This window comes from Trichechus manatus, unplaced genomic scaffold, assembly GCF_000243295.1.
Source record: "Trichechus manatus latirostris isolate Lorelei unplaced genomic scaffold, TriManLat1.0 scaffold00027, whole genome shotgun sequence".
Classification (NCBI taxonomy): domain Eukaryota; kingdom Metazoa; phylum Chordata; class Mammalia; order Sirenia; family Trichechidae; genus Trichechus; species Trichechus manatus.
Window position 1 is genome coordinate 11156920 of NW_004443963.1, and position 26264 is coordinate 11183183.

Below are 26264 nucleotides of genomic sequence, written 5' to 3' on the forward strand. Positions count from 1 at the left end.
TTGGACTTGCGCATTTTGAAAAGACCCTAAAGGTGATTTTGATGCTGGATGCCTCCCTCCACCCTGCAACTCAGAAACTGTGCAAAGTGCAAAGCTGTGAATGATCATTAGGCTACTGCTTAGCTCTTCCCATGGCTATTTCATCCAATTTAGTATGGTGACAATGTAGACTAAGAGTAGACCTAACCCTCATGAAAGGTTCCTTTGGCCAAGATACTTGTAAACAAGTACAATAGTTTGCGAGTACATTATTCTAAAGACAGACATTATTGTCATAAAGTCATTCAATAGGTATTTGTTTCATGTCTGCCCAATACTTATTTTGTCTGTGTCTCTCAGTGCCACCATCACCAAGTCCCTAGTGCCTTTATGCGGCCACAACCTGTTCCTTCAGCCTATTCTCTCCCAGAATCAGCTGGGACAGCCCTACCCACCCAAAAGCTCTATGCATCCACAATAGCTACTCCATAATCAAAAGCTCCTTAACTAGAGGCAGCTGATATTAGCTAAATGTTAGAAAAGCAATCTAGCTAAATAAATCATGTTAACGGCAAGTAACCCTAAACTGTTCCAAAAAGGGCCAAATTTTTTTTTTCTTTTTAAAAAGGATGAGTTAGTCACATGAATATCTAATGGACTGAGCGTCAGAGAGTGACACTTGTGCATCTGGTACCAAGTAAGTGTTCAATAAATATTTATTGACTGTTTGAGTGGATGAGAAGAGACTTCTCGGCAGAGCAGCTTTCCTGCATTTCTGGATTTAATGCTGGTCAGCTCTTCAGTGTTTCTTTCTGAAATCTTCAAAGAAATCCACAGTGTTTCAGTTCCATAACTCAGTGTCCCTTGACCTTCCCTCTCTCCCTGCTCTCAAGATACACAAAGATGTGCTTGCAGGAAATGGAGTCCTGGTGGCGCAGTGGTTAACTGTTTGGCTGCTAACCAAAAGGTCGGCAGTTCAAATCCACCAGGCGCACCTTGGAAATCCTATGGGGCAGTTCTACCCTGTCCTATAGGGTTGTTATGAGTCAGAATCAACTCCATGGAAAAGGGTATTTTTTTTTTTTTTTACAGGAAACAGAAATCAGACTCAGCAATGAGAAGGCAGGCTAGGAGATGGAAAATACAGGGAGTCCCTGGGTTACGAACGAGATGCATTCCTCAGTCTGTCTTTAAGAATTTGTATCTAAGTCAGAATAGGTGCATACAGTTCTTATCTAGCCTTTCTTTAGTGCAAGAAAAGACTCAAAGCTTTTCCAGTGATTTACAAGCTTCACATGCAGCAAGTGAAGGTGACTATGATGAAGAGTTCACTGCAAGTGGGAGCTGGTTCAGTCAAGTCGTTTTCAAAGAGGGAAATTTACATAATATTAAAGGGCAAGTATGAGCTGTCCATAAGCCAGATGCTCATAACCCAGGAACAGGGATGGACTACCCAATAAAGTATGTAAGGGCTTAATTGTGCTTACTTAACTAACAATTAATTAATTGTGCTTACTTAGCTAACACTTAACTAACAATTAACAACTAAGGCAGTGCATACCCACTCATACCTTGCTTACTGTAAGCCAGTGCATACCATGATTACTGATTAATCTGCCCCTGCCTGGGGACTTACTGTATTCCAATGTGTGAGATATGAGTGACCAAAAATAGCAATGGCACAGATGTCCCAGGATTCTGTTGTCAAACAATAAAAGATAATCAAGGAGCGAACTGGTAAGACCCTAAAATCCTTCTCTTTTATTGATTCTAATCAGCCTCCCAATTCAGCCCTTTCTTCTCCATTCTAAAGCCCTATCCCATTTCTCCTCTACTACTCAAAGATAAAAGGAAAAGCCAGAGAAATAACACCAATAAGAATAATAATACTATATTTTCTGGATTCTTAAAGGCCACCAACTGTAGGATCTATCAAAACATTTTCCAGAAGAAAAAGACCATCTGTCAAGCTGCTTTTGTCAGGCACATCTCAATTTCGGAAACTGCAGAATGTAAAAAACCCTGCCTCTCAGTTGGGAGATAATAGAACAAATACCTGCAAAGTACTAGGTGAATTACATATCTTCCTTCTGATATATTAGTCCCACTGAGACCGAGAAACTGAAGTGTAAACTGCCACAGAAGAGGCAGGTTTCAATTTGAGGGCTGTCCCACTCCAAAGCCTGTACTCTCTCAACGGAGACATACCACCAGCTCTTTCTAATTCGGAAAAAATGCCCAACTCCTATTCTCACATGATTCTCCTCCTGGGCACTACTCACTCATCTTGATCAAGGTTAGTTTGGAAATTTTACTTACTTATAAAGGAGGAATGTCACAGACGTCCCAGCCTGAATCTTGTAGGTGTGCAGACAGTTGCCTTATTATGATGATAATTAAGTTACAGGAAGTCCCCTGGTTACCAACAAGAGATCTGTTCCTAAGTGTGTCTTTAACAATTTGTAGGTAAGTCGGAACACATGCATATGGTCGCTATGACTTGGAATTGACTTGACAGCAATGGGTTGGGTTTGGTTTGGTTTAGGGTAAGAAAGGAGCCCTGGTGGCACAGTGGTTAAGCTTTCAGCTGCTAACCAAAAGGTCGGCAGTTTGAATCCACCAGCTGCTCCTTGGAAACCCTATGCGGCAGTTCTACTCTGCCCTATAGGGTCGCTATGAGTCGGAATCAACTCAGCGGAAAAAGTTTTGTTGGTTTAGTGTAGTGCAAGAAAAGGCTGGAAGCCTATTCGATGATTTAAAAGCTGCACGTGCAGCAAATGAAAGTGATTGTGATGAAGAATTTGTTGTGAGCAGCGGTTGGTTCAATCTTTCAAAGTATGGGCAAATTTGCATAACATTACAGGGCAAGAAGGAGTTGTCTGTAAGTTGGACGTTCATTAACATCAGCAGCTAACATTTGATAAGTACCTGTGTCAGGTACTGTGCTAAGACCTTTCTATGTATCATCAGATGGTGCCCTCACAGCAATACCCTATGAGTATTATTACCCCCATTTTGCCAATGTTGCTGTTAGTTGCTGTTGAGTTGGCTCTGACTCATGGCAACCTTATGTATAACAGAATGAAATGTTCCCCACTCCTGTACCATCCTCACCGTCATTGGTCTGTTTGAGTCCACGGTTGTGGCTATTATGTCAATCCATCTCACTGAGGATTTTTCTCGTCTTTGCTGACCCTCTACCAAACATGATGTCCTTGGGCTTTCCTGATGACATGTCCAAAGTAAGCGAGCCAAAGTCTCACTATCCTCACTTCTAAGGAGCATTCTGACTGCATTTCTTCTAAGAAAGACTTGCGTCTTCTTCTGGTAGTCCACGGCATATTCAATACTCTTCACCAACACCACAATTCGAATGCCTCAATTCTTATTCTGTCTTCTTTTTTCATAGTCCAGCTTTCACAAGCCTGAGGCAATTGAAAAGGCCACGGCTTAGATCAGGCGCACCCTTAGTCATCAACGTGACATCTTTACTTTTTGAACTTTAAAGAGGTCTTCTGCAGCAGATTTTGTCCACTTTTGCCAACAGGAAATGGGTACTCAGAGATTTGAGTAACTTCCTAAGGTTATAAAAATGTCGAGGATGCTGAGAAACCCAAAGCAAAGGCCCTGGACTTCTTTGTCTCACCACCCTGAAAGTGGACACTTGAATTGGTTAAGGAAGAGGTAAAAGAAAATGGAGAAAAGAATGTCTCCTATACACTTCCAGAAATTGGTCTTCCCCCCTATTTTTTTATTATGTGCCTCAAAGTGTTCTTCAGCTCATTTCTCAGGGAGCCTGGTTCCCGTGCAATGAAGAAAGCCACACAATCGACAGAGGTCCCATCTATCCTTAGGGGATCCTGGTGATCTGTCAGAGTGGCTGCTCAGGCCCACCCAGTAAGCAGTACAGACTCTGGTGACCAGGATAATGCTGGTTTTACAAGGCAGTGACAGTCTGTGGTCCACACAAGCAGAGCTCATGACATAACTAGGGCGGGTTCAGTGATCTCTCCACTGATGAGGTCTGCTCAGCATTCATTCAGTTTCTCCTCCTTGCTAATCACAGCCTGCCAAGTGTACCTTGCCCAGCCTTTGTACTTGCTGATTACCTCCAGCCACCATTCAATTAGCCCTCCTGAGATAAACATCAAATCTAGCTACTCTAGGACCAGGAGCCACAGCCCTTGGCATCCCTGGAGTCTACACTGCGAGCACATCTGGAAGTCTAGAAAAGGAAACTGCAATAATCTGGTAAGAACATCTATTTTAATACTAAAAAGTTCTACTTTAGCACCAAAAAGGAAACCCCTATAGATACCTCCACAGCCCAGACCTTTCTTGTAAGGTTCAGACCTGTTCATCCCATCTCTGCATGTCCAAAACTAAACCCATCATCTCGTTCATCCAGTGCTATCCATCCTACCTCCCCAGTCCATCTCCAACCACATATCCTTTGTTCTGCCCCCAAGGTCAATATCTTGCTATAGGTCACTATCACATGCTGCTTGCACAGGAGCTGTGGCCTTCTGTCTACTGCCAAAACTCCCTGTCAAGGTACTGGTTTTCTGCCTTTCCTTTCAGATTATTCCCACATTGCAGTCAAAGAGATCCTTCCAAATCTAAGCATAAGACTCCCTACCTGAAACTCTGCACCGTCCTTCAATTACCTTTGGATAAAACCCACAGCTGTAACTTATAAGACCCTTGATACTTCCCTTGCGTTATTTCTCACCACTAACTTCACCTAAAATCATAAGCTTCATTTGTTCATTTGTTGTTGTTGTTGTATGCTGTCGAGTCAATTCTGACTCATAGTGACCCTACAGCACAGAGTAGAACTGCCCCATAGGGCTTCCTAGGCTGTAATCTTTACAGAAGCAAGTTGCCAGGTCTTTTCTCCCACGGAGCTGCTGGGTGGGTTCGAATCACCAACTTTTCAGTTAGCAGCCAAGCACTTAACTACTGCACAACCAGGGCCCCCTTTTGTTCATCTGGTCAACAAATATTTATTGAGCACCTACCATGTGCCATACACTGACTTAGGTGCTATGGGTATGTCAGTGAATAAGACAGACAAGAACCCTACCCTTGTGGGAACTTATATACTGCTGGGGGGGGGGGACACGATAAACATGATACATAAGTAAATTGTATATGAGATTCAAAGGCGGTAAGTGCTATGGAAAAAATAAAAAGAGCAGAGTGAGGGGGTGGAAGGGTGACTCAGGTTGAAGGATCGCATGGGACAGTCAGAGAAAGTGTCATTCAGAAGCTGGGATTTGAGCAAGGATTTGGGAGAGAGTTCTGGGGGAAGAATAGCAGTGACATCAGCACAAAGGACCCAAGGCAGGGGCCAGTCTGCCTGTGTGAGCCGCTGTCATGCTTCTTCCAGGTACTGCCTGTGCCATTCTCAATCTGGGTCTCAGCACTTTGCATATGCCATTCCCTCCAAGTGAAGAAGGCTAATGTTTCCATGTCTCTTCTTATGAGAGGTCTTCCCTGACTCTTCCCCCAACCCCTGACCGGGACTGCTCTCCCTAAAATGTGATCTATCTCACCCTGTTTCAAGGTACTTTTTATTACCTTCATATAATTGTGTGTTCAGTTGAATCTAGAATCCAGTGGTTAGGAGTGTGGGCAGTGAGGTCAGCCTGGAGTCAGCTTGGCTTCAATCCTAGCTCTGCCAGATTCAGTGTATGACCTTGGACAAGATAGTTAAATATTTTTATGAGGGCTGAATGAGACAATCCAGTGCCTGACACATAAAAAGCATCAACAGACATTAGCACAGTGAGGGCAGGACAGGGTCTGTCTGAATTACTATTTTATCCCCAGTGCTTAGGGTAGGTCCAGGGGCTCAGATGATAAGGAATGAACGAATGAGTGATTGAATGTGTGGTGGAAGCAAGGAGGGAAGGGAGGAGGGAGGGAGGGGAGGGAAGGGAGGAGGGAGGGAGGAAGGGAAGGGAGGAGGGAGGGAGGGACGAAGGGAAGGGAGGAGGGAGGAAAGGAGGGAGGGAGGAAGGGAAGGGAGGAGGGAGGGAGGGACGAAGGGAAGGGAGGAGGGAGGAAAGGAAGAAAGAAAAGGGGGGAAGAGGGGAGCTTCTTTTCTTCCAACTCTCAGGAACGTCGAGATGATGAACAGGAAGAAAACAGACATGAAGAAGGAACGAAGGGAACTACTATGTATTAAGTACTGTGCAAGGCAGAGCCATTTTCTGACTTAACCACCAATACAGAGTTTCTGGGGTAGTTATTCCAGTGTCATTCCTCCATTTTTACAGGGCAAACAAAAAAGACAGTCAGAGAAGTTCAGTGTCTCAGAAAAGGCACATAGTAAGAGAAGGCAGATTCGAAAAGAATTACAACTTTTTTACCAATTGTGCTAGGAAGAAAATCCTTGATGGTCCCCCAGTGGTGGGCATCCCATCTGGTCAAATGGAAGAACATGTGCACCTCCCAAGAAAACCACAGCGCTAGTTTCTGGTTCTGAAGAGAAGGTGGCAGAGACAAGAGATATGCAAAAAAGCAGGATGGCGTGAGGAGGAGCAACGGGGCAGAAATAACATAAGAGGTCAAAGAAACTCTCCAAGTAGAAAATCAACTAGGAGTTAGAAGAGGTTGAGAAACAAAACAGAGCAAAAGAAAACAAACATGGGTGGTGAGGAAGGAGTCCTATCAATACTGAGAGTCTATGAGAATTTTTAAAAAATACAGAAAAATACAGATTAAAAAGTAATGCCCCAGCCTTTTAGCAAAAATCTTATGATTGATGACAAAGAACACAGGCCCAACCTCGCACTTTTCCCAGCAGAATTCCAGTGCCTTCTGTACTAACAAGCACATCACCCATGCAGACACTGGCTGTTGGAGTCATTTTAAAGCACTTCATTTGAGAATTTATATCTCAAAAAATTCTGTTTTTCTTCCCTGTGGCAAAACAGTCTCTCAAGTTTTGGAACTGTCAGGAGCAGATGTGAGATGAGGGGAAGCCTGTCTACCTCGAGCCATGGGGGAGGCCACGCCAGGCCAGCAGAGAAGGGATGGCTTTAATCAGGGAAACTTTACTGGTCTGTGGCTATGTGGTTGGTCCTGAAAGGCCTTCTTTGATTCCTTTCATAAAAGAGAGGGAAAGTAGAGCTGCATTTGGAGGTAGATGATGGGAAGGGAAGGAGAAGGATTTAAAGTGATGGGAAAATGGGCAAAGTGAAAAAGAATAAACACAGACATAGGAAAGGAAGAAGAGGAAAGGAATTTGCAGGGACCGAGCATCTACTGGGTACTAGGATCAATGACTCACTTCCATTAAACCTCACACCACCACTGTGAAGATGTCAGTATATTCTTTCTACAGATGAAGAAAGAAGGTTGATAGATCTTAAATGACCTCCCAAGATCACCTAGCTGATGAGTAGACCAGTCAGGATTTGAAACCTGGTGTCTTCATTTGCAAGACGCTTTCCAACCCACCAATTCCATTCCCAGAGGGAGAGAGAGAGAACCAAGAACAATGGGATGGTAAGGCAGGGTCAGGGTAAGAAAGACTAGGTCTAAAGAACTTCATAACCAATAAACCAACCAGCTGCCGCTGAGTCAGTTCTGACTCATGGCCACCCCATGCGTGTTAGAGTAGAAAAAAGATAGGGTTTTCACTGGCTGATTTTTTGGAAATAGACTGTCAAACCTTTCTTCCGAGGCACCTCTGGGTGGATCTGAACTGCCCACCTTTTGGTTAGCAGCTGAGTGCGTTAACTGTTTGCACTACCCAGTGACTCCAAAGAAACTTCAAGGAGTTTTTAAAAAATGTCCTTCTAAGATAATTGATTATAAACATGGAAGTTTTACAAATGTCTTCAAAGGTAATGATTTTCAGTGTTTTTCATGTCCAGCTTTTCTATATTAGTTTACATGTACAACTATCCCCAGTCCCAATGGCTTTGAGGACAAAGCTGCGAGGTAATGGAGCAGACACACATTAACGATGTCCGCCATTATCCCCGCATGCTGACAAAGGCCTTTAGAGAAAATGGAATAAGGGAAGAATAATAAACATTATCTTGTGCAGTTCTCACAGCGACCCTATTAGCATTGTTCCTAGCTCACCGACAGAAATCAGGTAGCTTGCCCAAGGTCACAGAGCCATTATTGTTGCTGTTGGGTGCTAAGTCAATTTCGACTCATAGCTACTCCATATGACAGATTAGAACTGCCCTATAGGGTTTTACTGGCTGTAATTTTTACAGAAGCAGATCACCAGGTCTTTCTCCTGTGGAACCAATGGGTGGGTGGGTTCCAACCGCTAACCTTTCCGTTAGTAGCCAAGCACTTAACTGTCACAGAGCCATTGTCGCTGTTGTGTACCGTTGAGCAGATTCCAACTCATAGCAACCTTATAAGACATAGTAGAACTGCTCCTTAGTGTTTCCTAGGCTGTAATTTTTATGAGAGCAGATGGCCCAGTCTTTTCTCCCACAAAGCCACTGACTGGTTAAAACCGCCAACCTTTGGGTTAGCAGCCAAGCACTTAACCACTTCGTCACCAGGGCTCCTTCACAGAGTCGGTAGTGAACCCAATTCTGGCTTTTCCTATTGGATCACAACAGGCCAACGTGTAGAGCTCTGGGGATGCACAGCTGCATTAACAATTTATTTCTGGGAGGCAACATGCTGGGCTAGGATTCTGCAGACGGAGGCTTTACATCTCAAATCCTGGAAAAACTACACTTTTCTATGACTCTGCCTCCTCTACGAATCTGTTCTCTGAATGGCTGGATCACCTGGGGCCTCCTACTCACTGGTTTATATGGCCACCTGGAGTTCTTTCATATTGATAACTTGGGTCTTTTCAAAGACTCTAAACTCTACCAACATAACAATGCTTTGTCTGACTTCTAGAGAATGCAGGGTATGGGGTAGAATCCTGGGGTGGTGCAAACAGTTAATATGCTCAGCTGCTCACCAAAATATTGGTGGTTTGAGTCCACCCAGAGATGCCTTGGAAGAAAGGCCTGGGGATCTACTTCCAAAGAAATCAGCCATTGAAAATCCTTTGGAGTACAGTTCTATTCTGACATGCATGGGGTCACTGTGAGCTGGAATCAACTTGATGGCAAGTGGTGGTAGAGTACAGGGTAAAGTGCATTGGATTTAAAGTTGACCTATCTGAGTTCAAATCCCAGCTCTGCAACTTAAGAGCTGTGAGAGCCTGGGCAAGTTTCTTTGCCTCCCTAAGTATCAGTTCCCTAATCTTTAAAATACGACCATTAGCAGTAATCACTGCATGGGAGTGTTGTGAAAATTAAATGAGTTTACCCATAAAGTGCTTAACAGCATGCTGGCACAGAGTAAGGCCCTAAAAACGTTAGCGATGAGTCACCCACAGTGAGTCTATCAGGCCCTTAAAAAACTTCTGCAGGTGTGACATACCTGCCTGCACTGTGGCACCGTGAGGGTGGGTCGGGTGATGCTCACATGTGCTGGATATTTTCACCATCCTCTTTGAGGGCTAGAACTACACACAGTGGCAACAAACTTCTTAAATGGGAAGCATTTGTTGGTAGAAATAAAAACACTCTCTTGAATATTCAACGTGGCTTTCTTCCAAAAGCTTCAAGTTATGAGTATGCATTTATTATTTATATCTTCACAACAGCCACCCTAAACCACTAAAATCAGATCTTATTTCAACATTTTTGTGTAGTTAAAACTAAGACTCAGGGGTCATGGGTGACCCTATGATCAGTGCTCAATGATCTAAGATGCAGACGCAGCCTCAGGTGGGTAGGCCCTGTCTCCTCCACTACATCCTGAAGCCAGCAGAGGAAGCACTTGTACTGGAAGGAGCAGAGGCTCTAAAGCCAAATGGTTCTGGGTTCAGCTCTGCTCTACAATAGCTATTTGAGCACGACAAGCTACTTTACTTCTCTAGGGCTCAGTTTATTTAGCTATTCCAATGTGCAAAGCTTCTATTCAGTGCCCAGAAGAAGTCCTTAAGAAACAGTAGCTACTTCTCCTTTGCTTTACAAATAGTCATATATCTGCCTCCTTCCTTAACATCTCCAGGCTGATGTCCAATTAAAAAAAAAACAAAAACAAAAATAAAAACATTGCTGTCGAGTCGATTTTGACTCATAGCAACCCCACAGAACAGAGGAGAACTGCCCCTTAGGGTCTCCAAGGAGCAGCTGGTGGATTCGAACTGTCGACTTTTTGGTTAGCAACCTGAGCCACCAGGGCCCTGATGTCCAATTAGGCTTCTCAAATTTAAAATGTTCAAAACTCCTGGTCTTGCCCCAAACCTGTTCTTCTGGCAGTCTTTTGCATCTCAACAAGTACGATCTCCGTCTATTCAGTCACCTTGCAGTTATCCTGGACTCCCTTCTTTCTCTCACTCCTCACACCTGATCAGCAAAAAATTCTGATGCTCGACATTCCAAATACACTCAAATATGACCACTTCTCGCCGCCTCTAGTGCTTTATACAGGTCCAAGCTAACATCATCTCTCACCTACATTACTGCAACAGTCTCCTAGATGGTTTCTCTGTCTCCTTCTCCTATTCTCAAAAGAGCAGACAGAATGATCCATTAAAACATAAGCAGGTGCTGTCGAGTCAACCTCGACTCACAATGACCCCATGTGTGTCAGAGCAGAACTGTGCCCCATAGGGTTTTCAATAGCTGATTTTTTAGAAGTAGATCTCCAGGCCTTTCTTCTGAGGTGCTTCCGGGAGGACTTCAAACTCTAACTTTTCAGTTAGCAGCTGAGCATGTTAACTGCTTGCACCACCCAGATCAAGTCACTCAAAGCCCACCAATGGCTTCACACATCACTGATAGGAAAGGCAAAGTCCTCACACTGCCCTACCAGCAAAGCCCTCGAAATCTGACCTTGTTAGTCCTGCTCCTCCTCTGTGCTCACTCTGCTTCCTCTGGCCTCCATCTTATTCCTCTAGCACTGCAGACCATATCTGCTTCAGAAACTTTGCACTTACTGTTCCTTATAGGAGCCCTGGTGATGCAGTAGTTGGAAAGAGCTCAGCTGTTAACCCAAAGGTCGGCAGTTCGAATTCACCAACTGCTCCTCAGAAACCCTAAAGGGCAGTTCTACTCTATCCTATAGGGTCGCTATGAGTCGGAATCGACTCGATGGCAACGGGTTTGGTTTGGTTTTTACTGTTCCTTATGCTTGAACACTATTCCACTCTTCTTCTAAATTTCTGCAGGCTTGTTCTTTCTTTGCTTAAATAGCATCTTTATTGTAAGACCTTCAATTATCACCTTAATTGAGTATTAAAATTACACACACACACACACACACACACACACACACACAGAGGCATTCCCTACTTCCTTTCTCTAATTTTATCTAGAGCACTAATCACCATCTCATGTACTATACATTTTACTTATTTATCTGTTCACTCTCTCTCTCTCCCACTTAAGACAAATTTCATAGGGGGAGGGTTTGGATTTGTTTTATTCTTGCAACAGTCAGAAAACTGTTTGGCAACTAGTAGGAGCTTGGTATGTATGTTGAATGAGTGACTCGTAGGTCTAGTTATCAATGGCTTCTGCCCAGAACGAGGGGCCTGAAAATCCACCAGCAGCTGGAGTGGCACAGTAAGGGTGCAGACTGCCGCTTGGGTGAAACTGTGGCTCAGGGGACATGAGGGCATTGCTAAGAAGGCCTTTCAAAAAAGTTCATGCAAGAGTTCCAAATGGTAGATGCTGAGGGTGGGTCTCAGTCCTTACTCAAGAGCTGGTACAGCCCCAGAGAACTAGCTTCTAAAACAGAGAAAAATAAAAAAGGCCAAATTACACCCAGGCCGCTCAATGTGTTTACAATGAAAGAAGTTGACTGTAGTTGCCTTTATGGGAGGTGCCCCACCCCCTGGACCAGAATATCTGACATTTATGGGTCTGTCCTAAAAGGTTTTCTTCCTGTTCTGTGACCTGGCTCCTAATAGTTCCAGCTTAGAAACAAATAATCACCAAAAAGCTGTACAAAAGTGTGATGTGTGGAGAAGAGCTTACTTTTTTTTCTTTGCACCTTCGCATTTCCCAGAAAAGTCAGGCTGGGCGTGGAAAGCCTCAGGTGCTTTTTATATCCCTTTGCTGGTGATACATACAAATTTTATGTCTGCCTTGTTCGTGAGCTCCTTGAAGGCAGGTGCTGCATTCGCAGTTTTACGTAACAACGGCCTCTAACATATTCCTCTGCACAATGGGGGCTTAACAAATGCTAGAAATAAACCAATGAGGGGATGGACAAGTAAAATTCAGCCCATTAACTCAGATCCTTACATCCAAGTTTCCCTTGTCCCTGTCTTGACCTTGGCCCATACTAGGCTCAGCCCCAAGAATGGCCTTGAACCTGAAAGCCCTTCAAATGCAAATCCTCAGGGCAGCTATGAGAGCAGCAGGAGCTTCTGGTAGCTTCTCCTCCATAGACGATATTGGGAATATTTAAAAATCCCGACTATTAGTACTGTCACTAGCTTCCACTCATTAACACTATAGAGTCCTAGCTGGGATGGAATAAAGGTAATTCCCTAGCTACAACTCTACAGACAATTTCTGATCACCTGTTCCCAGTGATCTTGATAAATTACACATATCCAAGGGAGACTTATAGCTCTAAATGTTTGTTGCAGGTTGGGTTTCTTGGGAAGCAGACTCTGAGATGAAGTTAGCATGCAAGAGGCTAATTAGGAATTACTCTTAGAATCAACACCTATGGAAGGGAAAGAGAGGGAAGGGAAGGGAAGGGAAGATTTACAGGATTGAGCAGAGGGAGACACTGAGCTAGCTGTCAGGGAGTCTCATGGGAGTGTCACAGCTGATCCTACAGGATCCATGCATCAGTCATTTGATTGTACCGAGTGCTCCAGGAAAGAGGCGTGACCTTGAGCAAGGTGACTCTCTTTAGCTGAGGCTATCCCCAAAGAGGGCTGATAGATGAGGGCCATCTGCAAGTAGCACTCCCAACAGTGGCAGTATTAAGTCCTTTATTCCCAAAGGGGAATCTGAACATCCACCGAACATGTCCCACCAGTCTTATCCAACAAGACAAAGCATGATTATCACCTTCTCCATGATGCCTTTCCAGCTACCTCTTCTGACCCCTCCAGGAGAGATGATGACTCTCACCATCCCTTATATTAGTCATCTCATTAAATTCAGAGCCCAGTGCACTGCCTGACACACAGTCAAAAAATCAATCCCACTGCAGTCGAGTCAATTCCAGCTATGGCAACCCCATGTGTTATAGAGTAGAACTAAGTTCCATACTGCTAACTAAAAGGTTGGAGGTTTGAGTCTACCCAGAAGCACCACAGAAGAAAGGACTGGTGATCTACTTTTTAAAAAAATCATCCATTGAAAACTCTGGAGCACAGCTCTACTCTGAAACACATGGGGTCACACTGGAATCGACTCAACAGCAAATTGTTAAGAGGCCCAGAGAAGGAAGCCAACAGATACCAGAGTGGGCAAGAATGTAACTCTTTTATCCGTGATTAGAAACAGAACCTATTGGAAAATCTTGTGATTTTTGAAAGTGCTGTGATTTAAAATCACTAAGCGGTACTACATGTTCACAGGGTAAGAGGATATAGAGAAGAGTCAGAAGGGACTTTCAACCACAGAAGCCAGAGAGCAATTTAAAAAATGAAGAGAAAAAAGAAACGAATAAGAATAATCTTATTGCCATGATTTCTCTCTCATTGTATTAGTCCAAAATAGAGAGGGATTTTAGAATAATGCAATTTTAAGTAAGACATTTGGGAGAGGGGTATTAAAATAATAGCTGAAGATTTGTGCTAACCTGCCTGTTCTCTCATGTACCCACAGCAGAGTTAAGTCCACTGTGGTGCAAAGAATTACTTAATCTGGCCCTTCTAGCCATAATCTTTGTGACTCACACACAGTGACTGAGTGGGACAATGCAAATAAGGTATATGGAACCTGTGATAGTAGGGGTTATGTGTCAGCTTGGCTAGGCCATGATTGCCAGTATTGTGTGGTTGTCCTTCATTTTGTGATCTGATGTAATTATCCTCCATTGTATGTGCTGTAAATACTAACCTCTCTATGTTAATGAGGCAGGATTGGTGTGGCGTGTATCCCGAGTCACAGCCTTGCAGGAGGGATTGACTCAAGTCCCACCCTTACTCAAGCCGCGCAATATCCCAACAGATACGCCCATATACCTGGAGGCAGTGACAAGAGTTACAATAATTGCTGTGGAGAAACTAACCAGACTAGAAGGAATGTCTCATAAAACCAAACCTATATACCTCCTTAAAATGTTAAATCACAACATTAATGAAAGAAAATGCCCTAAGAACATTTTCAAACACTTTATGAACAATACTTATCTCCACTACTTCCCAGGCTTTTCAGGCAATCAAGGTATCATTTGATAAACAGAAAACAACAATAAATGCATTTCTTCTACACAGGTATGTCAACACTCAATCACCTGCATACAAAATATATACATGCGGTATGTCTCTGTTACAAAGCATCCCAAATTCAGTTCTTCTTATGAACCTAGACCTTATCTCTCCTGATATCAGAGTTCACTAAAGAAAAGCAAAGAAATTCCAGCTTTAACATGTTTCAAACAGAAGTAGAGTTGATATGAAACTATAACTGTAATTCTTTATCCATTTCATTATCAAAGCTCATTAGAGTTGACCTCGCTTTTTTTTTTTTTTTTTTTAAAAATAACACAGTCACTATTCTTGGCATGGCAACACCTGCAAAGATACCAGGAAAAATGGGCTACAATTACCTTTGAACTTGTGAAATACAGCCCACAGCTCTGCAATGTCGGTAGCAAAGGTGATATCGGTGTCAAGGACTATGACCCGTTCCAGGCTGGCAGGAAGGGTCTTGGTCAGGACAAGCTTCATCAGGCCATAAATCCCAGAGTAGTGTTTGTTGGGGATCCAGGAAACTTCCGACTAGATGGGAGAGGGCAAAGAGGGAGTAGGAGGAGAAAAAAAAGAGAAAAAAAAAGTCATTACGCTAATTTGTTGCTTAAAAATTATGAATAGTGTCTAAAACATAAAAGGTATCCACTAGAAATTTATTGAATAAATGAGTTAATACTAAAAAGTTGTTCATGTGATTTACATTTTGGCATGTGGAATTTTTTGGATGGACATGGCATATCTAAATAAATAAGGAAACATAATATTTACGAAATAACTACATATAAGAACTAAGCTCAGGCTCTTTAAAATAATTTTTTTCTTATTACAAAATGGAGAAAATAAAACTATGCAAAAAGATGAAATAAAATACAAAAATTGAATCATATTATATCTTTTACAACCAATACCTAGTCTTCCGAAAAAAAAAACAAAAAACAAACGAAAAAAAACAACCTATTACCATCAAGTCCATTCTGACTCATGGCAACCCCAATGCGTTACAGAGTAGAACTGCTCCATAGGGTTTGCTTGGCTGTAATCTTCATGGAAGCAAGATTGCCAGGCCTTTCTTCTGCAGTGTCCCTAGGCGGGTTTGAACTGCCAACCTTTCAGCTACTAGTCGAGTGCAAAGTGTTTGTACCACCCAAGGATCTTCCCTAAAACCAAAAAAACCAAACCCGTTGCCTCTGAGTCAATTCCAACTCATAGCAACCCTATAGGACAGAGTAGAATTGCCCCATAGAGTTTCCAGGGAGTGGCTGGTGGATCCGAACTGCAGAATTTGGTTAGCAGCCTGAGCTACTAACCACTGTGCCACCAGGGTTACCCCAGGACCTTCCCTAGGTAGGTATAAATCATATTCCGTTTCAATGTCATTAAAAAAAAAATTACTACTTAACAGTATTGTTAAAGCTTAGGCTGATCGAGTTTTTTAAACTGTAATTTAATAGATTATAGACTTGTTCTCAGATACAAACATAAGCAGGACCTGGACATAATCTACGTAATGTTCTTTATCCTACAGCAATACAGGACACACACAGAGAAGGACAGGAATAAACAACCCATGGGGTGCTGACACTGTGATCCTCAACAGACATAACAGAATCATAAATGTCACCCAGGTGGGTAAAGTTGACAACAAAGCACACATCTTGCACACAGGTACCATTTGGAAGCCAACGGAAAGGTTAAAAAAGTACATAAGACCAGGCATGATGAAAGCTGTCAGGTGCACAGTGTCATGTATGAAGTTCATCATGGGTAGGGCCCCATCCTAGCTTCTAAGGGGAGTTTCACTGGAAGCCCAAGGACACTTCTTATTTTCAAGAATTTATCACTTGCAGGAGAACGCTTTAATAGGAAATGTGGCCACTTTATCAAGATTTCAAAACATGTCTTTTCCCTTTGTCCTTCAATTTCATTTTAAAGGCTCTACCTTAAAAAAAAAAAAAAATAGTCAAAGTTAAAAATGAGAAACCAAAGTTTTATTCCCAAAGATGCTCATCACCATGTTATAAAAGTTAAATGGCAGCAATCCAAATGTACAAAAATTGAACAGTTAATTAAAATATGGTACTTTTTTATTTGATAGCATACTATGCAATGGCTAAAAGCAATGTAGATTAAGATACATATAATGCTGGAAGAAAAAAAGCAAGGTTTAAAATTGCTTGTGTTTAATAACTACTATTATAATCAAGTAAAATGAACATACATTCATCCCATTTTATGCGGAGAAAGAAGAAATAGAAAGTAAGACATCAAATTATTCATAATGATCATTTTGGGATGTAGGAGTAACTGTATATGAGTGTTTTTTTTTTTAAGCTAATCTGTACTTTTTAAGTTTCTAAAATGAACAACTACTACACTTCACTGTTATAAAGAAAAATGAAACCTACATATTTTTAAACATATCATGATCTGGGGATGGTGGAAAATAGGAACTCAGGAAGCCGACTCAGGGAAGTTATGAGAAAGAATTCCTTGGGATAACTTGTACGATCAATTCCATCTCTCAAACCCATTCCATGTTATGCTCTAGTCTTCACAGTTTATTTGAAAAATCCTTTTAGCTACTCCTCATTCTCAGTTTTTCAACAGCCCTTGGCAGAAATTAGTACGACTTTGACCAGGAAAAACAAACAAACCAAAAACATCCTAAACTGACAGTCTGAACTATTTACCATGCGTCAGTCTCAAGAAAAATAATTTTGGGAAACAAAATCAACTGTGTGTCTGAGTTGCTGTAATTGTACCCAGGCAGCATGGAGGAGGAGAAAGAGAGACAGGAGTTCAAATCTGGACTCCAACCCCTCCACAAGGTGTTTAATCTCTCTAAGCCTCAGGTTCTTTTCCTATAAAATGGAGGTTCCACCTATATTATGAGGTTGAAGGAGATTTAAAGGACTCAAGTGCCAAGTAAACAAAAGACCCTCAGCAAACAGAAACTTCCATCCTTCCCCACCTGCTTTAGTACTTAAGTAACTTAGTACTTAGGTAACTGTTGGTGTGTGCCCTGGAGCCGATTCCTACTCATAGTGACCCCACAAGCCAGGGTAGAACTGTCCCACAGGGTTTCCAAGGAGCAGCTGGTGGATTTGAACTGCCAACCTTTTGGTTAGCAGCCTGAGCTCTTAACCACTTTGCCACCAGGGCTCCAATTTAGATAACTAGGACTCTTTAAGTCTTCACATTGAAGATGAGGGACTCTGGGATGCAGTGGAGCATAAAGTCTTGGGTTCTGAACTCAGACACACCTGGATTCAAAGATCTCCTTGGACAAGTTACTCCACCTTTCTGAGCTTCAGGTTTCCTCCTCTCTAAAAGGCAGTTACCTCTCCAGCTTATCCTCCTGCATCAGTCAGGGTGTGGGAAGAAATAGAAGGCACATTCAAACTGGGTAATCTGAGGAAAACTGAATAATAAAAAGACAACTTGCCTAAGGGTATGCAGAGTTTAAGGAGCCCTGTTAAGAGCTATGGCTGCTAACCAAAAGGTCAGCAGTTTGAATCCACCAGGCGCTCCTCGGAAACCTATAGGGCAGTCCAATCCTGTCCTATTGTCCTATAGGGTTGCTATGCGTCAGAATCGACTGGACGGCAACAGGTCTGGGTTTTGGTTTTAGGGACCCTGGGAGCCCTGGTGGTGCAGTGGTTAAGAGCTCAGCTGCTAACCAAAAGGTCGGCAGTCCGAATCCACACGCCACTCTGTGGAAAACCTATGGGGCAGTTCTACTCTGTCCTATAGGGTCACTCTAAGTTGGAATCGATTCAATGGCAACAGGCAGGTGGCACAAGGGCTAAGCTCTAGGCTGCTCATGGAAAGGCTGGCAGTTCAAACCTACACAGAGGCTCTGTAGGATAAAGACTTGGCGATCTGCTTCCTTAAAGATGACAGCCTAAAAAACCCTACGGAGCAGTTCTACTTTGTTACATGGGGTAGCTATGAGTCAAAATCAACTTGCTATGAGTGGAAACTGACTTGGTGGCATCTAACAACAACAACAACATCATGCAGAGTTTAGGGACTGGAACAAGGAACTATGAAGTTTTCTGGGGTGGGCAAGAATGGGGGCCTGTTATCACCCCAAGGCCTGAAGGACCAAGGCCAGCAACTACTGGAATCCAGAGAGGGGAGTCATATGCATAAAGCCACCTGGCAGGAACAGTGACTGTGAGTAGGACACAGTCCACCTGTGGCCATCCTATAGAACGGGAACAGGGAAAATATCTCAACCTCACTCTCCTCCTGCCCAATTGATCTGCTCGGGTGACCCTTGGGCCAAACCCCAATGGAAGCTACAGTACAAGTAAATGCAGGAGTACAGTTCATATGGGTCAGCCTCCTGGGGCAGGAGGCATGGTGGAGAGTGATCCAGAGGGACAAACAACACAATCAGCACAGTCATGCTATTAAACGAGGATACAAATTAAATAAATGATTGCAAGATCAAAGTGCAATGCTTTACACACAAGAGGTACAAAATAAGAGGTATAAATGAATTGACTGATGGCTGGATGGAGGGATGGAGGAAGGGATGGAGGAACTGAGGGAGGGAGGGAAGGATGGATGGAGGGATGGAGGGATGGATGGAGGGAAGGATGGATGGAGGGATGGAGGGAGGGATGGGCAGAGGGAGGGAGGGAAGGGTAGATGCACATAAGGAAGGAGGGAGGGAAGGATGGATGGATGGAGGAATGGATGGCAGGCACAGGGAGGGTGAATGATTTGTCTAAGATCCCATAGCAAGCAAGCTGCAAAGCTACAGTTAGGATTCGCCAGGTGACGGTTTGCATTTTTTCCAAGACCACAGTATCCGCACTTTGTGAGTTAGTTAGCTTTCTTGAGTAGCCATCCGCCTTAAGATCTAAGGCTTGAGGACTTGGAGAAAAATTCCCTCTAGTGTGCTTATAAACCTCTTTCTCATGAAAGCCCTGGCCTTCAGAACTCAGCTCAGTTCCTCCTCTCCCCTAAGAATTTCCCTGAACTGAAGCCTGACAGTCACTAGTCCATGCTGCCAAGCTGTGCTATTTAATCAGACCTTTGATTAACTTATTCATCTATTTTGGTTACCATTAAAGCAGGAGAGCTGGGTTAAGACTGAGCACCAGAGAGATGGGTTAAGATGTCTAATTAGAATGACCTGAATCTTAGCTTTATTTTTAACATACATGTGAGGCCCTCAGATGTATCACAGAACACTGGACTACATGAATATATTAATCTCAACATGAGTCCAGGCCTGAGTGTCGCCCCAAGTCCTCAACTTAATACACAGTCAATTAAGTCAGAGTGTTTAATTAGAGGTAAAGGAGGCATTTGAAAGAGTTTGTATTCAGAAAGAAAATGCCAGGAAAGGGTAGAAAACGAAGGAATCTTTAGGGGAAAGAACCCATGGTAAGAAGCAGATAAACTCATTATAAATGACTCATCCTCTTAGAAGCAGGTATAGATGGATGGACAGATGGATAGCCACCACCTCTAGTCGCCCCCTTCCCCCCTGCCCAGGCTGTGTGAGGGCTCCCAAAGCCAGCTCTTTTCCTTCCTCAGGAGCAGCACATACCACACTGTGTTTAATTTTCCATGTCTCTCTCTTTCACTTGACTGCAGCTCCTTGGGGCAGGGACAACGTCTTTATTAAGGTGGTATCTTCATAGTAATTACTCAAAAAATGTTTGAATGAACAAATGAGCATGACCATGGAGTCAGTCAGGCCTAGGTTCAAATCCTACCTCGGATATTTTCCTCTACGTTTGTAACTTTGAGCAGAAGTATCTATAATCAGTGAAGTCCAGGGTCCGAATGGTGCAATGGAGCTTCAGTGGTAGGATTCCTCCCTTCTGTGCAGGATTCCTGGTCAATGCACCTCATCAGCAGCCACCACCTGTCTGTCAGTAGAGGCTTGTGTATTGCTATGATGCTAAACAGGTTTCAGCAGAGCTTTCAGACTAAGATGGGCTACGAAGAGAGGCCTGGCGATCTAAATTTACAAAATCAGTCAACAAAAATCCTATGGATCACAACAATCTGATTGTAACTTGTCATGGACTGAATTATGTTCCCCCAAAATATGTGCCAACTTGGCTAGGCCGTGATTCCCAGTATTGTGTGGTTGTCCACCATTTTGTGATTCGATGTAATTTTCCTATGTGTTGTAAATCCTAATTTCTGCCTGTGGTTAATGGGGTAAGATTAGGTTATATTAAAGAAGATTAGGGTGGGATACAACACTCTTACTCAAGTCACATCCCTGATCCAATGTAAAGGGAGTGTCCCTGGGGTGTGGCCTACATCACCTTTTATCTTACAAGAGATAAAAGCAGAAAGAAGGGAGCAGAGAGATAGGGATTTCATTACCACTAAAAAAGGAAGAACCAGGAGCGGAGCACGACCTTTGGACCCGGGGTCCCTGTGCTGAGAAGTATCTAGATGGGGAAGTTTGATGACAAGAATCTTCTCCCAGAGCTGACAGACAGAGAAAGCCTTCCCCTAGAGCTGACACCCTGAATTTGGACTTCTAGCCTCTTAAGACTGTGAGAGAATAAATTTCTGTTTGTTAAAGCCATCCACTTGTGGCATTTCTGTTATAGCAGTACTAGATAACTAAGACACCACTGATCACGGGGATGGCACAGGACTGGGCAGCATTTCCTTCTGTTGTGCACAGGGTCATCAAGAGTGGGGGACCAACTCAAAGGCAGCTAACAACAATCACTTCTAATAAACCGTGTGACTTCAGGCAAATCGCTTAACTTCTTTCAACTTTAGTATTCTCATCTGCGAAATGGAGGCAGATAATGTCCATTTCACCATACTGCTGGGAACATCGCAAAGTGCCTGAATTCCTGCTAGGCCCTTAGTGGGTCTTTGCAAAGCTCACTTCTCTTCTTACACTGAGTGTCTGCCAGCACTATCAAGGCTCAGATGATTCAGGCTTGTGAGTTTATCTGATAAGCAAGATATTATGGTACCTTTGTCAGTGAAGGCTAAGTTGGGAATGGAGATGGTATTACCAGTGGAAATAAGTCACTCATCACTTTTCCCAATGTTTCTATACGAAAGATGAACAAAATCACCAACTGAAATCTACTGTGAAACTCAAAGCCTCCTCTGGTGGATCTCCAAATGGGACAGAGCATTCTTGGTTTTAAAAACCAGTTGCCACGGAGTCTATTCTGACTCATGGCTACCCCCACGTGTGTCAGAGTAGAACTATGCTCCATAGGGTTTTCAATGGCTGATTTTTCTGAAGTAGACTGCCAGGTCTTTCTTCTGAGGCACCTCTGGATGGATTCGAACCTCCGATCTTTTCGTTTGCAGCTGAGCATGTTAACCATTTGCACTACCCAGGCACTCCTTGGTTTTAGGAGAAGCGGGCAAGAGTGGTCCTCCATACAACCACGTTGTGCAATTCCTAGTGGTGTTAATCTCACTCCCAGCCCCCTAAAAACTTCGATCCAACCAGAGACCTTAAGCCATGGGGTCAGTGAAGAGAAGACCATCCTCAGAGGAAGGCAAAGGAGACCTGGAGAGCACCATTCAGATTTCTCCAAGAGTGTCACAGAGGCCACAAAACTTGGCAGCGAAATCACAGCACTCCATCGTTATAAACACGCCAAAGGGTTCGTGTAATTAAAATGATAATAAAAATGAAAGCTAGGCTTATTTTAATGGACAGACTATTATCCTTGCAATGGCTGTTAATAATTCTAAGCAGCATGTTCTAAGCTTTAATTAGCAAAAATGCCATCATGCCCAAGAATACCACCTAATGCACTTACATAAAGGAGCATAAGCAATCTCAGGTTTTATGGGTTTCTGTGTAAAGCTGAAGGAGCCCTGGTGGCACGGCAGTTAAAGCGCTTGGCTGCTAACGGAAAGCGTGAAGGTTCGAATCTACCAGCTGCTCCATAGTCTGCTTCCATAAAGACTACAGCCTTGGAAACCCTATGGATCAGTTCTACTATGTCCTATAGGGTTGCTATGAGTCGGAGTCAACTCGATGGCAGGGGTTGGGTTTTGGTTTGTGTAAAGCTGGCAGTGGGAGATGTTCTAAAGGGGAAAATCACCTTCCCGAAGCTTCCAAAATCACTTGTTGGACGCCAAGGAGGGCTTCTGGTTCATCTAATGTTGGGTGGTCCACAGAAAAGTGATTCAGACACTCTGACTAGGACAGTGACAAGAGTTTGGAGGCAAAGGCTGGATAAAAGACACATCTCAATGGTGGCTGATCAAAGCAATGAGGATGAAGGGTAGTGCTAAGTTTCTGACCTTTGATAGACCATGTCTCAGGGTAGTGCCAAGTTTCTGACCTTTGATAGACAAAGGAAAAACAGAACAGATGCTGGCTTTGCAGAAAATGATGCTCACTTCTTCCTGAAAAGGCTGGTCTTCAGGAGGCATTGGGATGCCCCAGTAAGGATAACAATAAAATATTTTGCTATCTCGCATTTATTGAGTGCTTCCTGGGTGTCAGACTGTCAATTCTCGCCTTCCATGGAGGACACCTAGGTTCTCTTCCCGGGCCAATGTATTTCATGCCCAGTGACCACTCACCCGTCAGTGGTGGCTTGCGTGTTGCTATGACACTGAGCAGGTATTAGCAGAGCCTCCAGACGAAGGCTGACTAGGATGAAAAGCCTGATGATTACTTCCAAAAATCAGCCAACGAAAACCCTATGGATCACAATGGTCCAATCCACAACCAATGATGGGGATGGCACAAGACCAGGTAGCATTTCGTTCTGTTGTGCGTGGGGGTTCCCATGAGTTGGGGGCTGACTTGGTGGCAGCTAACAACATGTGCTATCTTATTCAAACCCCTCCCAACAAGCCTAAGGAGTGTTATTACCCCAGTACCTGAAGTTTGGGAGGTGAGAACAGGCTCCTCTCCCTCACCCCAGTTTTCAGTCCCCACCCTGGATATTCTGCTCTGAAGCAGTGCAAGGGTTTCTCTCTTTTTCTTTGCTCCTACTGCCCCTGGTCTATTCAGATTTACTCTCTACACTTCTCTGGGTTATTGTAAGGACAGAAGCCAGCCCCCGCCTCCATCCAGCCAAATCCTCTTTCACTAACAAGCAGTTAAGTACAAAGGGCTTGGAGCTGGGTATTCCTGGCTTCTAAATCTTTCTCAGCCTTAATTTTCTCATCTGTAAAATAGAGATAATAGTAATATAACCTGCTCTCTTCCTAGGGTGCTACAATATTTGTATCTATAAGCTTTCCTCCATCATACAGGAGATGCATATTGCTCAAAGCAGAGTTCTTACCATAACAACATTTTTCTGTGGATTACAAATCACCTTGACACATTTTAAAAAAATTAAAAGTCATCCAAGCTGCAGAGTGTTTGAAAAGTCATTTGCTTTTCATCTTGTTTCCGAGTGGTCGTCTTGGCAACCAATGTGGATGTTCAGAGCATAATTGTTGAAAAATGAAGGGCCAGAAGCTCAGTGAGGCAAGGACTGGGGGCATGCCTTTGGGCAGACCATGAAGTGAGTACAAGCTCTGGAGTTCGACTGGCCAGATTCCAAATCCTGACTCCACCACCACTAGACCGGCAAGCTCACCTCTCTATGCCTCTATTTCCTCACTCATAAAACAGAGAAAAGAATATATATCGCATAGGGTTTGGGGAAGGATTAAATGAGATAAGAGAGCTTAGGGCTCAATATTAGCTTAGAAAATGGTCCAGGTTTGAATCCTGACTCCATCACTCACTAGCTGGGTCACTACAGGCAAGTAATGAAACCTCTCTGTACCTCAGTTTCTTCATCTAAAAAATGAGCATGCTTACAGCACATATACTATTGGATTTTGAAAATTCTATTTTATATACATATATATTATACACACACATATGTATATGTGCATATAAGTATGTTGTTGTTAGCTGCCCTTGAATGGGCCCCAATTCATGGCGACCCCACGTACAACAAAAGAAAATGCTGCCCAGTTCTGTGCCATCCCCATGATCAGTTATGGATTAGACAATTTTGATCCACAGGGTTTTCACTGGCTGATTTTTATATCAACGGGCCTTTGTTCCTAGTCTGTCTTAATCTGGAAGTGCCACTGAAACCTGTTCGGCATCATAGCAACATGTAAGCCTCCACTGACAGATGGGCAATGGCTACACATGAGGTGCCTGGGCCAGGAACTGAACCCAGGTGTCCTACATGGAATGTGAAAATTCTGCCACTGAACCACCACTGCGCCCACATACTTATACATGTGTGTGTTATTTTTGATGTTGATGTGTTGTTAATTACCATTTTAATGATACACAGGGCAACAAAAAAACATGAGATTCTTACCTATTAGTCAAAGAGAAATGCTTTTGTGAGTATCTACCGTTGCCAGCAATGTCAAACTCCAGTTAAGATCAGTTGGATTCATTTAAATAAGCATTTGTGGGACGCTTAATATGGGCCAGGGACTGAGGAGTGAGGGACCAGGGTCAACGATGAATAAAACTTGGCTGATGCTCTTGAGGAGCCTCTGATCTAGTGGAGGAGAAAGACAAACGAACCTGTTGTATTAGTTATCCATTGTTGTGTGACAAGTGGCCTCAAAGCATAGAGGCTTAAAACACAATAATTTATTATCTCACACATTTCATGTGTCAGGAATTTGGGGGCACGTTAGGTAGGTGGGAAAGAGCCCTGGTGTTGCAACAGTTAAGCCCTCGGTTGCTAACCGAACGGTCAGCAGTTCAAACCCACCAGTCACTCCATAGGATAAAGATGTGGCAGTCTGCTTCTGTAAAGATTTCAGCCTTGGAAATCCCATGGGGCAGTTCTACTCTGTCTTACAGGGTCACTATAAGTCGAAATCAACTCGATGGCAACGGGTTTATGGGTTTTAGATGGGTGGTTCTAGCCCAGTATTTCTCATAAGGCTGCAGTGAGGATGTCAGCTGAGTCTGCAATCTGCTTGATTGGGGCTGGAAGATCTTTTTCTGAGATGGCTCGCTCACATGCCTATCACTAACGCTGGCTGTTGGCAGGAGGCCTCAGTTCCTCAGGGCTTCGAACTGGTTCATTCCCATTCAACCAAGCTGAGAATCTGAATTTCTAACTAGTGCCCAGGCAATGCCAATGATGCTGGTTAGGGACCAATTCTGAGAACCTCTAGTAGGGCAGTGGTTCTCAAAATTTATTATACTTAAGAATCACCTGGGGATCTTGTTAAAATGTGGATTCTGATTCAGTGTATCTGGGGTTGGAAATGCATATTCTCAGCAGGAGTTCAAACAGGAATGAACCGGTTGGAAGCCCTAGTTCCTTCCCAAGTGAATCTCCCCCACTGAGCTGCTTGAGTGCCTTCACAACATGCCAGCTGGCTTTTCCTAGTCAGGAGAGAGCAAGGTAGAAGACACAATATTTTTTATAACCTAGCCTCAGAAGTCACACATCATTTCCACAATATCTTATTGGCTCTACAGGTCAGCTTCATGCAGTGTGGAAAGGGACTAGACAATAGTGTGTATACTAGGAGATGGGATAATTGGGAGCCATCTTAGAGGCTGATTACAACATCTGTGAACACAGACTGTTATGAACTGGAATATGATAAATTTCACGTACGTAACATATCAACAGCCTAGAAAGACAATTAAAGGGGCGTGCAAGGGAGGAGGTAATCAGATAGAGGTGTCTGGAAGAGATGAGCCTAAAACTGGGTCTTGAAAGATGAGTTGGAAGGAAGCAATCAAACAGTGGGAGAAATGCCTTGTAAGAGAGCGATTAGCATGAGTGCAGACACAGAGGTGTAAGTGAACAACTGCGTGTGCTCACATGTGTGCGTGTGCATGTAAAATAACTACAGTATAATA

General features: G+C 43.4%; 1 protein-coding gene across 1 annotated transcript in view; it reads right to left on the reverse strand.

Annotated features, from left to right (window-relative positions):
• LARGE1 (LARGE xylosyl- and glucuronyltransferase 1) overlaps positions 1–26264 on the reverse strand; it is a 382255-nt gene that overhangs the window by 301194 nt on the left and 54797 nt on the right. The window contains exon 4 of the mRNA XM_012554797.2: positions 14779–14950. Within this exon, the coding sequence (XP_012410251.1) occupies positions 14779–14950 (172 nt within the window). The remainder of the gene's footprint in view (positions 1–14778; positions 14951–26264) is intronic.